The 18,344-nt window shown below is 35.7% G+C and overlaps 1 protein-coding gene across 3 annotated transcripts; it reads right to left on the bottom strand.

Moving 5' to 3' along the window:
- Window positions 1-91: 91 nt before the first annotated feature.
- On the bottom strand, window positions 92-17,211 carry LOC125651557 (neuropilin and tolloid-like protein 1). Of its 3 annotated transcripts, XM_048880221.2 has the most exons (9): window positions 16,979-17,211; window positions 13,264-13,489; window positions 9,220-9,291; window positions 7,520-7,675; window positions 3,616-3,876; window positions 3,354-3,499; window positions 2,959-3,226; window positions 2,704-2,847; window positions 92-1,123 (listed from the first exon to the last, which is right to left on the bottom strand). In XM_048880221.2, exons 2-9 carry the CDS (start codon window positions 13,280-13,282, stop codon window positions 324-326), a joined length of 1,866 nt encoding a protein of 621 aa, XP_048736178.1. In that variant the 5' UTR covers window positions 13,283-13,489; window positions 16,979-17,211; the 3' UTR covers window positions 92-323. The 3 variants fall into 3 exon arrangements, with proteins under 3 accessions (XP_048736178.1, XP_056009078.1, XP_048736172.1); XM_056153103.1 differs by lacking the exon at window positions 16,979-17,211 and having other exon boundaries at window positions 13,264-13,721; XM_048880215.2 differs by lacking the exons at window positions 13,264-13,489; window positions 16,979-17,211 and adding an exon at window positions 9,538-9,583.
- Between the last annotated feature and the right edge of the window lie 1,133 nt (window positions 17,212-18,344).

The raw sequence follows: 18,344 nt of genomic DNA, 5'->3' as shown, positions 1-18,344 counted from the left end.
TTTAAACAGAAAATCATGTCTTTTATGAAATAAACAACAAACCAAAAAGTGAAGAGGAAAAAAACCCGGAAAAAAAACCAAAAAACAAATCTACTTTCAATATTTGTATTCCAAATTCAGTATAAATCTACTTACATACCCACAAGACATCAAGCCAATGAAACGCAAAATATCAGAAAAATATATTTACACATGGGAATTATTTACAAATGAGTACTGACACAATCATTTTTTCTACATATTCACAATGAAATGAACCATTTGTTTTGAATATGAAATGAATGATCCTGAAACGCCTTTGTTACATCACTTTCGGGTCTTTATTACGTCACTTCCAAGTCTCGCGTTATATCGGGATCTTGAATTTTCATTTGAAACTGTTTCTGGTTATGGTCATCTTGTAAGGACGATTCTTTATCAGCTGGTGTACCATATTTCATTTTATAATCTTTGTTCATTAGCATTTTCTGTTCTTGATACATTTCGTATTTTGGGTCCATGTACATTTTGTTTTCTGGGCTATATTTGTACATTTTTTGTGGATGTTGCTGTTCATGCTGAGGCATATTGTAGCGTGCCAGCTTAGCCAGATTTTCGGTGAGCGTTGATGGCGGCTGTTTCCATCCGTATCCCGTCCACCCATAGGTACCGTCTAGTTCTGTCTGCGGGGGCATATCATGCCGCTCTATAATGGTTGTAAGACACGGACTTTGATTATACAGAGTAGGACTTGTCTCGTCATCCATGTACGGATCAATCACGGTGAACTTTTTATAAGTACCCTGATCTGAAGACTGATCCGGGTAGTCACCTTCAGAGGCGGACTGCGAGTTTGTCAAACTATTTCTATGGTCTTTGTAATTTTTGCCTCCGTGGGATCGCGGTAGGGAAAAATAACCCACGGGAGGGACGCCCTTTTTACTTCCTAGTGTGGTTGTTGTACTATTACTAGACATTTCTATCGAATTGTCTTTGATTTTTTCTTGATGCTTAGCAAGCTCTCGTTCCTTCCGCTTCCGGTTCTCCTTGCAGTACAAGGAAGCACATATGATAATGATGATTGCAGTGACTAAAACACCCCCTACGATACCGGCAACAATGACGTACACAGGCACTTCAGAATCTGGTAAAGAAAAGGGCAAAATCAGAGGTACTCTAAATAGGACATTGCGTTAAATATCAAAGAATATGCCATGAATCATTATCTAATAATAGTCTACTTTCAAATAGAAAGTTAAAATTTCATTTTCCATGAAATATCAAATGCACTGCTCTTCTGTCAAATGCTTTTTTTCCTTTCGCAGATTCATTATCCAATACAAACCAACATGGCGCACATGTTTTATAAACAATTTAACAATTCAAACAAAGACTAAAACCATCTGATATACATAACACCTAAGACAAAATTAAAAGAAAATTGTATAGAATTGCAATTGGTCTGCGGGGCCCGTGAACATCATTCCTAGCTTCCGTTCAACGCCATCTGCCAGCGGTCTGGCTTTTGTATACTATCGCTCAGTTTATGATGTGTCAGATCCAATCAACAGAACGAGGGTCCGGAATAGATCGCGCGTGTAAGTAGGTAAATATTTATCAACCTGAATTATTCTTACATGCAAGACAATGGGGGGAAACCCTAAATGTTTGTGCCTTTGTTCCGGAGCATTTATAAGTAAAACAAAACAGCGCTATAATTCATCAATGACCATGCTCATTTTAAAATTGATAATTATACCTGTATTTACTGTAGAATTGCTGCTAATTAATTCAAATAGCATACCTATCCTTTAAAATTTCATTCTCTGTGGGACGTATATTGCTTTAATACTAGCATATAAACATACTTGATTGTCATGGCCGCATCTAAGCAAAATATTATAGGTCCATCGATCGTAATGGACTACTACCGGTACTAACATGTAGTAACTGGAGAACTATTTAGAAACAGAGTATAGTGAGGAATATGTTACTTAGTAAATCATTAATGGGGTAGAGCAGTTCAACTATCACTTAGTAAAACATTAATAGGGTACAGCGGTACAACTGTTACTTAGTAAAACATTAATAGTGTACAGCGGTACAACTGTTACTCAGTAAAACATTATTAGGGTACAGCGGTACAACTGTTACTTAGTAAAACATTAATAGGGTACAGCGGTACAACTGTTACTTAGTAAAACATTAATAGTGTACAGCGGTACAATTATTACTTAGTAAAACATTAATAGTGTACAGCGGTACAATTATTACTTAGTAAAACATTAATAGTGTACAGCGGTACAATTATTACTTAGTAAAACATTAATAGTGTACAGCGGTACAATTATTACTTAGTAAAACATTAATAGTGTACAGCGGTACAATTATTACTTAGTAAAACATTAATAGTGTACAGCGGTACAACTTTTACTTAGTAAAACTATTACTTAGTAAAACATTAAAAGAGCATACCGGGACATCTGTTAGTAAAACAAACTTTTGCACCCCATTACTTTTGAAAGCTCTTGATAATGAGCTTTTTGCACTAACATACAACTCTTATGCTGAATGAAGAAGCAGATGTAAGAACGTCGATAAAATTTGAATCAAACCATCAGTTAAAAACCGACATGATTGAATTGAAAGTTAGAGTTTTTAGTCTTTTAATGATCAAAATGACAGAGAAATTGTAGAAAGTCGATGTTGTTTCCAAATACGTACCCTCTTCCTTTCCTTCACATTTCGTCTCGTCTTGTCCCGATGGACAATTTTTTATGCCATCACACAACAGTGATCTGCTGAGGCAACTTTTATCACACATGAATTCAAATGAAGAACACACCAAATCATTCATTTTCGTGGAATCTGAAAATTTTGAATGAACGACAAAGATTACAAGAAACTCTGTTAATTGTTGTATGATTGATAAATTGAGAGAGAAAAATCAGGTTTTTGTGTGTATAACTGAATTCCTACCAAAGGTAGCTGTTATAAAAGTTGGTCTGTTTGCCTCCCTTAGAATGGTGTATGAAAACGTCATTTCCGGCTTGATTGACAGAGCAGGGGAAAATACTCTGATGAATGCCACGCTGCTGTCAATGACTATGTCCGGTATAAATCCCATGCAATAGGAGCCCTTGAGAGAACTCTGGGCTGTCGATGTCTCGTAAACCTCGATTCTTGTGGAATCACACGGAGAAGACAGTTGCACGCGCCAAGCCACTTTAAAATTCGACAGGAAAATCTAAAATGGACAAACTGAAATGTACTTTACAAGAAGATATACCAACGTATCATAATTTTGTCACTGGACGTGTTTCAAGTTTCAAATCAATATGTTTTTAAGATAAAGAATTTACTGTCGAGTTTACCTTGCTTCTTGGTGGAGCCTGAATTTCCCAGGTGCAATCTACATTGCCATTCAAAAGTGTAGACATACCAGCAGACGACAAAGATCCGTGCATATGGCTGATGGGTGTCCGACAGACGCTGAGTCTCTCCATCTCTGGCTTGTAGTCTGCAACGAGGAAACGAGACAAAGATACACAATGCACGTAGTCAAATCGTCTAAAGTGATTACTAGTATACTTTCTAAAACAAACGAGTAATTTCATCCTCAGCTGAAAAACTTACTTTCTTTTTTTATGAAACTGTATACTCCTTTAAATCCAGTGTAGTTGGCAGCCTTGTCGCTGATAAATCTCAGCCACAAGTATCTTCCCTTGGATATCAGAAGGGGTGGGAAGCGCTTCCCGCAGTACCTTCCAAACAGTTGAGAATACCCAAACGGTCCGTCTCGAACCTCCAAGTAGTCGTAGCGGCATTCTTTATTTTCACTCGATTCCATGTCGAATTTTTCACGGAAGTCGAGCTGAATTTCAAATCCTGGTTGTGCTACAATGAAGAAGTAAGTTTTTACGAAATATAAACGAACTAGACTCAACAATATATCTATTTAGAGACAACGTCTGAAAAATAGGGATCGCATTTAAGATTGTTCTTAATTGCATAAAATCATTTGAACGATATATCAGTCGTGAAGGCAAGTGATAACAATTTAAAAAATTGACCTTAAAAACAACAACCGAGATGGAAAATTGACCAAAAATATGATTGCCTGAAGGAAGTTATTAACTTCCTAACTTGGCGTGGTGGAAATGGTTAGTTTTGGTCAGCTCGTCTGTCTTTTCAACGATAACACTGGTTATAACTTTGAACTATACAATATACAGATTCCATAGTGAACTACTAGTAATTCATTGGTTGGTTCTTTGTTTTGAGAATTTTAAACTCATATTGAGACGTCACCAGCTGTACGTGAAGTACCACAAATTTAGACCTATGCTTAGTGCTCTGAGCTGTAGCAGTGAGGGTTCTTTAACATGAAACGCCTGCCGCGACACGGGACCTCCGATTTTAAGGAATCATCTGAAAGACCCGTGATGCCAAATGTAATCACTACTTTTATGTTCACGTCTTAGGTTTGACGCAGCGGCATGAGCGGTGCTCGAGCTCACGACCTCCCGGTTACGAAGTACTAGTAATTGAAATGTCAAGGTCAACACTATGGAGCTGATAAAGATCAAACTGAGGTCAAATTTGCTACAACTGACCACGCTGTCGGCACAGGTTTTAACAAAATTTATGACACCGTGGTCAGATTATACAAGTATATGTAGAAAACATTTCTTAATTTTCAAAAATACTTGACCATATAGAAATTGATCTTATTTTGCTGAATAATGGGTCGCTAAAGGCAACGTAAGTAACAATTACATCAGCATGTTCACGAAGCATCGGATGCTGTAACTTTCGCAAGACACCATGATGAATGGTTAGGTAATCTAGCAAGTGAATTCGTAGGGAGCTTAAAAGCTATTTAACGACAGGTGGACTTGTGTTTGAACTGCTAAATGGATGGCAGTGTCAAAAAGTGTAATTAGGAGGAAGTATTTGTTCAAGAGATAAGAAACTGATTGAATCGTTTGAAATTACATATGGTTTTGTTATGTTTGAAATCTAAAACGAGTTCGTGCTATGTCGGAAAAGTTTGGTTTGATTTGATCAGCTATTCCAGATTACATCGGAAGTACGCCTTTATATATATCTGGTGAAATAAAATAAAAACCAAAAAGCCAACGTCTCGATACAGTGACAGTTGTCATGTTGGACTCGCGTTCAGAGGTCAATTTTTGGACCAGTGAATATTTTTAGTCCAACTATATCCGCAATTGCAGAAAGTGTTTGTTTGATTTCTTTGTTTTCTGTTGTTTTAAATTCGATGTATTGACACGGGAAAAGAATGTTCATACAAAAATAAATGAAATACTATGAGTCAAAGTGAGTTTTCATTTTGTTGTTGATATCTGGTTCATTGTGCAATTTTACATCCCTCCAATTTAAAGCCACTCGGAATCATGGAAAAACGCACGGCATCCACTGGTAAACAATTTACAAATACTTTATCATGAAAATAATTGAATGGTTATTTTCAGGAAATGTTTTCAATATACTACAAATACAAATGTTTCAAACTTTTGCAATTGAGTTTTTCCTGTTAGAATGGATTGTAGAGGGCGGGCCTTGCGTGCAATATTGCTGGAAAGTAATTATTTTTCTAACAGAACGCCAAATGAACAGATACATTTTATACATTTCTCCCACAGTGAAGAGATCGAACTGGAGGCATTTTTATAGAAAACCAGGAGGCGAGACACATTTTCGTATTCCTCTTCGCTATTTTAATTTGACACAGGCAGCCCCCGATTGAGCCAATTAAGCCTCAAAATATCAGAAAAAATGGGAGATGAATTAAGCAGCATCTAATGACTTTATAAGCCTTTTAATGGGTTTTTCAAGTACGAGGGTTTGAAAATATATAAGGCAAACTTCAAGACTTCAAGAGTAGATTTTATTATGATTGTAAATTTGGGAGGAAAATTGAATTATTATTCCAAGCTGTATGAAAAGTTTTTGTTTTGATGCAATTTCTTTCATCTATATCATAAAGCCTAAAAATTGTGATGATTTAGTGTTCATCATGTCACAAGCAGGCGACAAAGAAGTAGTACGTCACGTGACATTAGTTTGAAGCGTCTTAGCAAATTCTGGAAATCAAAGTTCAAAGATAAATAATGTTTGTGCATACTCTAGCATACCTTTTAATTCACATCTGGATAAAAGATTTCGACAAAACATCACAGACGAAGAAACGCTTAGAACAGCAATTGACACCTTTGTGGATCAAAGTTTACTTAAGAAGTGAATCGCATCGATAATGACATTTTACTCTGCAATTAAATCAACATCATCTAGTGTTTATTGATGGAAGATGGCAGAGTAAGGCGATACCTGGGGCTTCCTGCAGAAACGGCAGACCAGGAAGAACCATAATCGTTAATTCTTTTGATGGGATTACCAGTTATCTCTTTGTGACTCCGTGATGATATACAAAACACATTCTTTACCGATCTTCGATGTTCCTAGAACTGATTGATATAAAAGTTTTGGGGGAGCCCAAATCACAAGAGTGACGAATGAATGAAGAAGCTTCGCCATCAGTGCAACTGAAGTGAATTGAAACAATCCCCATTTTTTTCCCTTTCAACTTTTGAATGAGCATACTCTGGAATTACACTTCCATTCATTTTTATTTAAGATACGAAGTGCTGTAGTTAGAATCACTTGCTTTTGTTTCAGTATCACATTTCTTGAACTAAATTACTTGGGGGACAAAATAAAGCCTAAGAAAAAAGGAAAGTGTTCAATATATTTTGTTTATGCTTTGATTTATATTTCACGCCAGGTTTTGATTTTGTTGACAGATGACGGATTGCTGTTTCGATACATGTAACATACTGAATTACTGTTAAAATAGCGTGAACCATAATAGCTATCTTTTGCAAGCTTACATACATCATTTGATCTAACAACTTTCCCCTTCTTCCCATAACTCAACAAATTAGTGTTAATCGTCAGGGACTGACAGATAAGTGTGTAGAAACATCTACTAGCACTTGTCCAAATAATCGTTTTCGAACAGGTGAACTCTTCTTACACGAGAGGTACAAAATTGGAACAAGATGACGGACGCAAGATGAAACACTAGAAATCAAGCGATGCCATTAGTACGTCTTAGAAAAATGATCTAAACTTATGGGGAATTTGCTTTGGGAAATAACTAGCATATTAAATAGCACATTTTGGTTTGTTATTTCTACTATAACGATGAATTATTTGTAAGCCACACGACTGAACAATGCGTTTGGTATTCGTGATCGCCGACTTTTTTCACCAGAGCGCATGTGTTCAAAATGTCTTTTCCATGACTACAGTTTTTGACGTTAGACACAAGAAAAAAAACTACAACAGACTGAGCTACCCAAGACTTGTTCAAGAAAATGTTAAACTTTTTAAGTCGATATTGTATGCTCTAAAAAGTCCAAAGTTTGGAAATACACAAGTTTCCAAGCTTGAAAATGATATCTCCACATCGATAGTCATGCCGAGTAAGACATGTCCTTTGCAGTATTCTCACCTTCAATGGCTCTGACACACTCTAGGTTGTTCGGGTATTTCCCTGGGTAATTTGGACTGTAGAATTCCATGGAACCAAAAGTAAAGTTGGTACACGCATGGTCTATTTTGTTCCCCAAAAGATGTTGGTGGTTGTAGGTCAAAGAATTTGGTGCATCTACAATTATACAACACGATATAGTAATACATGTATGTTTAGCTTTGTCAAAAGTCTATTTAAAGATGCGTGAAAGTGCTGCCAAGGTGTACCGGATGGCAGACCACCCGGTCAATTAAAAAATTGCATTATGAGAAAGCTCATGTAGTAAGAGATGCACCTAAAGCCTTCAGCCTTTGGACTTTATCAACACACAATTTTAGATATGGTTGAATGTCCTATAGAGCTACCGTACATTCAGGGCAAAGACAATGTGATTGTTTGTTGATTGGAGATAGTAGTATTCCTATACAATCCAAACACGATGACCTCATCACAATAACAAAAGCAAACACTCCGCAAGACAAAAGATTAAGGTGAATGAATGTAAACTTATACCTACAGCATATTTTTTAAACATGAGAAATACAAGGAAGTATTTATTTTCTTTAGGATACCGCATATCTCACGGTATTTATGAATTGATCTAACCCGACATTTGAACGATAAACGGCACGTGTGATGATCGCCTAGGTAAATTTTATCTCGCGTCCGACGATCCCAGATGAAAGAAACTACTGACCCTTATTTTCGTAAATAAATGTAAATTAATGAAAATTATATCACCCACGCAAATTCATGATAATGTTTATATATTTTGTTATTCCCATAGATAAATTTTGTGACTCAAGAGATACTGAGTATTTGTTTTTACAGGAGGGTAAAAAATTTCACCCAAACTACGCAGATAAGGGTTGAAGATTTGGCATTTTTGATATGTTTTTGTTTTCATTTATTTATTTACTAAGTTTTGCAGGTGAGTGGTTAAAAATTTGGAGGAGCCATGAGCTAAAGGGAAATCGTACGCTAAATCATTCGATATTCTATAAATTTGTCTTTATCTCTCGCTGTCACTTTTGTATGCTTCCCGATGGATAAAGTCTCGAAGCAAACAGATGTTGAACACTTAAAGTATTATAATGAGAAGTTTTGGCTTTCTAGATTCTAAGATTTTTGCTGAGAGAAAAGAGGCAAGCCTCTTTGCCCTGTACATCACTTTGCCATGTCCAAATGTCATGGTGTCTGGATCAATCAGGGCCGAATACTCTGCCGTGTCGAGACATGGATTCAATTCGGAGCGAAAGATAAAATCGCTTTGAAGGCTATAGGAACGTGGGGCGCGTGGTGATCTCCGCGCTATGTTCATCCACCATTGCTGAGTTTGGACGTACAGTCGGAATTCGCAGTATCATCTAATCTTAATCCCCTTTCTAATAAACATCATTGCTGAAATACTCGTTTCTGGGATACATGTATATGGCATTAAACATATCAAACGACACCGCTATATTATTCATGTTGCCCGGAATTTACCAATAAAATGTGTTGAACATAATTTTTGTTTTGTGATATATCCGTGCCTTTGTATAATAAACATTTTTTAAAGAAAAAGAGGAAAACATGAAAGAGGGAAGATACACACAGCGTCTGAGATTAAAAAACCCCAACAGCATCTCATTGTAGGAAACAAGTTTTATGACAACCTAGTTGTGATTTTGGCTTACCTGTTCTATTTGCATATGAACTATTCAGAATCCAAATCGAACACACCAACAAAAACATGGCTGATGGAAAACCTGTTGAATAAACCAGACATCAATATATAGTAATACTCTTGACGCAAAAGAAGTTAATCAATAATGAATATGTATAAGAAATTGGTGAATAACGAACTACAAATCTCTCTTTTTATTGGTTTTTATTTACTTGGTGTAATTACATGTATATGCATTAACAAGTTACGAACAATTCACGTTCTTCTTTTGAGGGGAGTTATATAATTGTTTAACATCCCCACACCCCTGGTACTAAGTAATATCCACCTATAACTCGTTGTATATTCAATCTGTACATTGTATTTGCGGATTGGTGGAAAATGTTAGCCCCTGTCAATTTGGACATCCAAAGAATGGCGTATTCCTTGCATGATGGTATTCGAATAGCCTTTCCGGATTAACAAAGTGAAGTTACACGGAATTGCACTGTCGAATTTTTTGGCATGAATGGCATAAAATATCTGTTTTACACGTGCAAAACCTGATTACTCTTTGTGTTCAAGGTATGATTATAAGCGATGCTCTCACTAAATGTCAGGCAGTGAGAGAAAGAAAGCTGTCATGGATGGTGCTGTCTAAACCCAAAAGTGACGCAATGCGAAATGAATGTACATTGCAACTATGGAGGTCGATTGTAGTCATTTATGTATGGCTATGAACATGTCTTTGTAAATTACTTGTTTGTAATCAACGTCTGCACATAAAAGCTGTAACATACCTATGCAAGATAACAAAAACCTGGCTGTTTGTTACACGTGAGCACATTTCAAGCAAATAGCACAAAGGGTGATACAACTCTTTTTAATTTCTTACAGGGGTTATATTATAATACGTCTACTTAATTTTCCAGACTTCTTGGGTTAATAATTTAACGTGTAATTGAAAAACAAATCATGTATATGTACTCTACTCATGTTTGATTGTTTGCGCATGTCTACTGTACATGTCGAATTTGTAGCTATCAGAAACGCATACATCAAACCTCCATTACAGGATAAAATGGTACTCTGTTTTCTAAGCTTCTTGAAAGGAACGGTTTGGCTGGGGTTGAATGAGTATAGACAGACCTTAATAACAACAGTACAATCATGTTTTGTAGGCAAGAGGTTCAAGATGGTCATGCGCGTGCAAGGAAGTATAACAATTTCTTAACTATTTTACATCATTATTTCTTATTTCAAAGATGGACTTCATTGTTCTCTCGATCTCATTAACGTGTCGGACTACACTTCACTGCCTAACTTAACGTATATATATATATATATATATATATATATATATATATATATATATATACATACACACAACACCCGATTCCTAGAAGTGTCGGATTCACGACGTGGATACAAGGTCAAATACCCCCCAAAAAAAATTATACAAAGCACCAAAATGACCAACGACACGAACAACCAGATTGTCACAATTTATATATAACATATGTAACACAACTTGTCATATCTCTACAGCGAGAAATTAATTTAGCATCTGTTCGCCATATTTTCCAAGTTGATATAGAACAGAACTAATTCTGAAATGAACCCTGCCATACCGGTATTTGACACACAAATCCTTATCAAAAGATAAGTCCATTTTAGTATATTTTTTGTATCTATACTCGATTAGAAAAAAATCTGCTCGGTTGAAAAATGATAAGGCTTCTAAAGGGCAAAAGCGATAATTTATGGAATTTTTATGGTTGAAGAGAGTAGGCTAAAACTTCCAGAAAAATGTCATTTGTATAACAATCAGTTTCCATGTCAAAAATAACAAACCAAAAGCGTAAAAGACGTTTCAATCTCTGTTAAAACCAGTACTAATATTGTGTTTAACTGTCGATGTATTTTAAAGAGCACAACTGATTTTGATTTCCCGTCCTCCCAACAAAGCATTTCATATCAGGGAAGCACCAGGAGCTCATTTCACAAAATTTGCCACCGTTGGCGACCTTTGCAAAGCAGAGTGTTACATGCGCAACCAAGATCCCGTAACGTAAAACACTCGAGATAAAATTCATTGCCAATAAAGATTTCTATACGATAAGTGAGAACAAAACTCGTCAAGTTTGCTGCCTTCAACATGTAATCAACCTAACCCCAGCATTGAAATGAAAGTGAGAGCACCATTAAAAAATGAAGAAGTTAATTGGAAATATGTATCATAGAGGGAAAGGATTGCTCTGAGGATGGTTCAACATAGTAACAAATCTCAAACCAATCCTGCTGCTAAATGAGGTGAACATTATTAACAAAACTTGTTTCTGAGAGATTCATCCATAAGACTTCCATTTTATATCCTTGTCTTCTCCTGTTCGACAGTTCTTGGGTTGTTTTTTCTTTTTTTGGTTTGTTTGTTGTTGTTGTTTTTTGTTTGTTTGTTTTTTTAGACACATTTGTCACAATTTGGTAAGAAAGGGATTAAAAACAAGCGTCACTATGATACACTCTCGGTTGTATACATTGAATCCAAAGAAAAGGGAAGACAGACCAGCATATTAAGGAACAAGTAAAGACAATTACCGACTCCTACAGATCAAAGGTTAACCCACTACTAATGATACGGCGAATTTTCAAGAGTTACCCTCAAGCTACCATAATCTGCCAACTTGGTTTCTGGCTCGTGCGTTTGATTGGGTCCAGAACCACTATCAAGACTGGGTCGATCTCCCACATTGCGGACCTGTCATCAAGATCTGTTGCTGTGGACTTATCATTTTCGTCTTCCAGTTTCAGTCATTATTTTGCGACTACAATAATTTTTTTGCACCCAATGCGACTTCGAAATTAACACTTTTTAGTCGGAGTGGCAAGAGACAGTTTTCACACTCTATGTCAGATTCATGCCAGAGCTCTTGGCAGATCATGCATGTAGCAACTTGAGAGTACTTGAAAGTGCTAGCAAAACAATGAATCATAAAATTATAGGGTTTAACCATATAGCTGTTGATGAAGAATCTGTAATTGTACATGGGTAACTATCGAATTGGATTGTTCGTCCGAGTACAAAATATCATTTTACAGTTTGTCCCAAACTTGATAAAGTTCTTCTCTTATTGCTTTGCAGACAAATCCTTCTTGCATATAAAGCTAATTCATTACTAGTATTCATTTTATTCATATGTAATAATCAAAAGGTACCTGTTGCAGTGACAATGGCAACTGAAGGTAGTGCTAACACAGTAAAAGATCATCTCATTGGGCGCAATGTACCAAAGCTAAATCAAATACCTCATACACTTTTCTTAAGAATAATACAAACTGAAGAAAAATGAAAGAAAGCATTACTATAGTTTTAACAGGAACATTAAACTTCGTTCTTCATTAAACGTTACGTCAAATAGAGAGGGTGGTGCCAGTTTTTATGGGATTTGTGTAGATTACTAGTGGAGACGTAGATTTGCACTAGGTCCTAATTCATCGTGAAATTAAACAGCAGCGAAGTGCTTAGAAATTGAAAAATACGGTACAAAACCATAAACTATCCCTATGAAACGCGGAGAGAGAGAAAGAGAGAGAGAGAGAGAGATGTAATATACCATGAGGCGCAAGGAAAGAAGATGGGTGGTATAGATAATGGTTGTCATGCTGATGGTCGTTGTTTATTTCGCTACATGTATCTGTTTTGCATTAGGTGAGAGAGTTAGCTCTTTTGTGCAATCTGTACGACCTCGCCAATGGGTTCCTAGTCGTTGACAGCGACGCTATCTCCACTTATTGTTATCAGATTTATTTCTATTCGCAACAGACACCGTGTTGAGAAGCGATTAGTTCATTTTCCTTTTGTTTCCGACTACTTTGGTGTTTGTCCAAAATAATGATTAATTCTTTCTTCTCACTATTAATGTCTTATTCTAAAACAAATTCCATTATCTTGAAATATGTTTATATATATATATATATATATATATATATATATATATCAGATATGTCAAATATCGAAGATGTATGATATATTTGATGAGAAAAGATAAAAATTATGAAGTGTAAATTTTCTTACCTTTCACAAGACCTTCCATCCTAGAAGTAAGCGGAATTTTCACTCAATTATTTCTCCTTTATCACTACAAGAGTTCAATACCTTTTCTCTCATTAATAGTTTTGTTACTCCAGTTTTATCACATCTAAACTCTTATCAATCCCATGATGGGATAGAATAAATACAATCTCTGCGTCCAAAAAAAACACCTTCCCCGTGAAAAGTGAAGTTTAATCCAGTAGAAGTTCTGTGGAAGAAAAGAAAAAAAAATGGCACATATAAATAATGTATATATTTATGATATCGAGGAAGATATATATATGTTCTACCACACTTTGGCGAAGGATGACACAACGTGAAGCTAAATGTGGGCGCGTTGGATTCGGTTCTCGCAATACACGTTTGGCGAATGAAGATCTCTGCGCCAACGAAGCTCGTTTATCTAGATTCACATAACGCCGAGATGAAAACGATAAGGACCCCCAAGCCACACTGACTTGTCTTATTAATTCGAATCATTACAAGATATACCCATTCTTACATATGTTTTTTATTTTTCGCAATAGCATTAAAACCCCAAATCCATCTGGTAAAAAACTCTTTTAAACGGATGTATTAATTTTTGCTGCCAACGCAACTTTCAAATACAAGGGTGAAATCTTTGAATCTTAGAATGAAAAATAGTGAAGACTTTTCATATCAGTTTTAAAAATAACTTTTGACAAAGCAAAACAAAGAGAGTTTCGAAGATACACGGTAGATGAAAGCACCCTGACAGACATAAGTCAATGAATAGGAACCTTTTCTGAGTCGTTGAGGGCTTCCTCTGATATATAAACTATTTTTAACCTATACGTTTTTCTTTATAATAAATAATCCACAAGGAATCGCACCTGCTTATTTATTTAAAAAATAAAAAATAAATATAACAAATTGATGAACGAGCTATTTTTTTTAAGTAAAAAAAAACAAACCATTTATCAATGAAGATAACGAAACACATTTTCAAACACTTCTTGTGTAGAAACGGCAGTAAATTGTAATGCTACTTGCCTCATTGAGTATGGTAGAGCGAGCTATACAAATCTAATTCGATTGAAAAGAAATATCGGTAAAATATGTAAAATTAAATGAAGTTGACGTTTACTTCATAAGTCTGCTTTTTTGGGGTATCTTTGTTTATTCATAACTTTTCGAATTCCGCTAACACTGTTAGAGGTACTACAGTTTTCATTGAAAAATAAGATGTTATCAGGAGTACATGTATTCAATATATATTCATTTTTCTATTTTATAAATCATATTGTTATCCTTGATATGTGATGCTTTTTTTCTTCCTTTTTTCGAGCATTTTTATATGTTCAACATCTGGAATGTTAGGTCCGATTATACATGTTAAACTAGTAGTATATATCATAACATTGTAAAACTGTCATGAGACAGTAATGTACTCTCCCTTGTACTTGTGTGACTAGCAAAGCCTCAATAGTTATCATATAACATACCCTATAACATATATATTCTTGTTGCATATGTCAAGATGCATTGAGTATTCTGTTGGGCAAGGGTCATCCTAAACCCTATTTCATAAGTGCGTAATTATATTCAAAACAATTGAGGTCCTGACCCCTAAACCATATTTATTCCTGCTGCACATATCAAGATACATTGAGTATTCTGATAGGCCCGGGGTCATCCCAACCCCCATCAGATTTTGATTGTTCAAATATCTTTAAAATGGCTGAGATTCCAATCCTTAAAGCAAGTATATTCTTGTTACACATGACACAATGCACCGAACACCAAAATTTTGTTCATCGTTTTTCCACTCCATTTGCCCCCCCTGAAGGTGAAAATGAAAATTCCGAAACTTTATTGCACATCTACAGGACTCTACCAATCCTATCCTAAATGATGAGTTGGCTATTGTGTAAAATGTATGGGGAGTTCTGGGAACCAGATGGGTATTTTGTTGTTGCTTTTTTAAGAAATAAAACATCATTTTTAACGCCCATGTACTGTGTAAAAATTAAGTCTATCCAAGATAAAAAATTCCGTATATAGATAGCTTCCTCACACAAGCGTTTTCAAATACTAAGTAGAATTTTTTTTTTTTTTTTTTTTTTTTTTTTTACATTTGCTATGTAGGAATACTTTTATCGAAGCTATGGGAAGTGCTAGATCTTTGACTATGTTGCTTTTGCATCTCTTCTTTCTATTACATGGCAGTCATTGGTAATTCAATGATTTACTAGTTTGCAAACGCAATGCGCGTTTTTCTCACAAATATTGAAATTTGTAGGGTGGTTTCAAATGTACAATGAAATCACGGATCACTTGTTTCATGAGAATTCCTACACTTTGGCAAGTTTTGAAACGAGATAAAAGCGGGATCTCGCACGTGTAAGAGTATTTGCCAAAAATCAATTTTTGGTGAACTGCACTTTCTCTATAAAAGTTTTGACATATCCTGAGCCCCTATGATGGCGCATCACCTCGACTTGGGAGGGAATTTCAGAGTGACGCTTCATCTGATAGAATTATAACGGATGCGTACTAGAGGTTGCAATTATCTATTGAGGAAGACAAATACATAATAACATTATTAAAAGACGCCAGGCTTTGCTATTATCATATATACAGCATGTACTTTCTCGTGTTCAGAGTAGTCAAGAAAAGTAAACTTGCATTAATCTGGTGCGAAATCGTAATTTCATGTTTCCCTTCAACTTACTTGAATATTTATTCTGAAGTTAAATGATTACGTTTAAAGCTAGGGTCTATTTACATGATTTTTCTTTCTCAAAATTATTTCTAACTACTGAGCTTTTATATGAAAAAAAAATAATACACTGGCAAACTGAAGGAATGTGATGTATTCCATTGGTCCTGCTGGAACACAGCGCTCCAATCAATCAACGGCTTAAATCGAGAGATGGAAGGGGAGATTAAGACCGATCTGGTAACAGAATGACTGATAGAAATTAAAAGAACAAACAGCATGGTCATCGATATGTTTTGCTACATGTCCAGATAAGTGGTCAGGAAGAAGATAAGAAAGAAGTCAGGTGATTCAGATCTAGGTCTGTGTTACAATGTTCAGAATGGCCTTTTTAACCTTCTCTCAGAAGAGTTCGAGAAAGAAAGATCCTTGGTATGTAACGCTCGATACACCGGTCATTGCGTGTTATGTCACGCCATTAGAGAGGTTTTCTGACTACAAATGCGTTAGGTTAATTCTTACCAGATTAGCTTACTCCCTCACTAATTATCTTGAGTCTGGCATGTTGAATTATCTGTTATTATGACCCCATGCACGTGCATTGATATACACAAATACGAATTTGCATTCTCTAGAGATGGTGCCGAAGGCTATGTGGCACTCTTTGTCCTTTTTTTTTTATCAAGATCATACGTAACCGGAAAGATGAACATGTACAATATGTTTATAATATACGTATACAGTATAGAATTCAATTAATTCAAAGGAATTCTATTTTTGTTAAAATTTCATATAATGGTTTTCACTAACCATTGTACTTTTATGTATAAACGTAAGTGATTATCATAGGAGTAAACAGTAATTTAAAATAGCTAGAATTTTGTGCTTATCTAACAGTTTGACGCAACTAGCATGGTCGGAAATGAAACAACATAAAAATGTTGCAATGCAGTCTAGTTCCTCAAAACCATACTCATTTTGATGAAATAAAAGAAAGCATATTCATATACTTACTTTGTTCTCAGACAACAGTAGCGAATCATGAATCCTTTAGTGGTAGACAAAGATTAATGGTCCAGCAGCGGGGGTGATCTGAGGTTCCTCAAATGACGAGGTTCAGTTACGCCCCCTGGTGAGTGCACGCGGACTATATTTTATCCACAGAATCCTCTCCGCAAATATTGTGCTCAACGGGAAGCACTCGTGGAGAAACACAAATCATTACGCGTAAACTCAGTTGATGCTTAAATTTAGAGTCATTAATTCAGCAGAAGGGAGGGATGGTCAAAGCGCGACAGATTGCCTGTGCACTTATTTACCTTTTTGATTTGAAGTGTCAGAGAGCTGCATTTAGTCAATGGCATCTCTTGAACAAGTAAACATGATAAATTGTACTCGTCTTGAAATTAACCCATTGCGTAAACGTTTTCTTTTACACGTCGATTTGTTTTCAAATTGAAAGACTTCGATACTGAAGGCTGTTTTGTTGTTCCCATTTAGTAAAGTTTACAAGTCGAAGCGTACCAATTAGCGACTTTCTGTTAATTAGTCTTTGAACACCTGGACTGTCCCCTTTACAACTCTCCATTTCACATCCTTCTGGTAACGGCAAGGACTAATCGGGTAATCAAATTGTCAATTTCTTGGGTTATCTTTAGACCCCCAGTGGCGCTCACTTAGGGCTTATCTCCCTCCCGGGGTGTTATCACGGTTTATCGCCCTCTCGCCGGCAGCCTGTCGTTTGTCAGTAACATATTTCGCACAACAAAGCGCACGTATGTAATTAATACTCGTATTTTCTCAATATTTATAAACGTGAGCTTTTCATGGACACCTGAAGTTTCTTGAAATTTTGATTTGAATATCTATAATATTTCATTGGATGATCATGTAATAAAAAAAGCAGACGATGTGTTACTCTTGGTCTTCGATGATGATACTTTGTGATGATTCCGATGTAAATTTATTTTGGCGGATGTGCTTCACACTGTCAATTGTTCATTAACATCACCTCGTGAAGAGAGGAAAGAGTCCGTGTACTTCTTTTTTATCTCTACTAATCTGCATAATATTGGAGAAAGGGTATTAAGTCCATTGAGTCTATATGCAATATATAGCAAAAAGGAGAACATTTTGCTTAAATCAGAAGGAATTACTATCGGGAATGAGTTTGAGAAGAATATATATATATATATATATATATATATATATATATATATATATATATATCAATATGATTGAGAGATAAATTACTCACCATTGCAATCGCAATCAATAACGATAAAGTTTAACACCATAAACCATCATTAACACTGTGGTACGCAAACGACATTAAAAGAGCCTATAGATCTACCTGAAAAGAGTTATATATAGCTTGCCT

The sequence above is a fragment of the Ostrea edulis genome, chromosome 1, assembly GCF_947568905.1.
Source record: "Ostrea edulis chromosome 1, xbOstEdul1.1, whole genome shotgun sequence".
NCBI lineage: Eukaryota > Metazoa > Mollusca > Bivalvia > Ostreida > Ostreidae > Ostrea > Ostrea edulis.
Note: the sequence above shows the minus strand (reverse complement) of the source record. Positions and strands in the feature narration are given on the sequence as shown.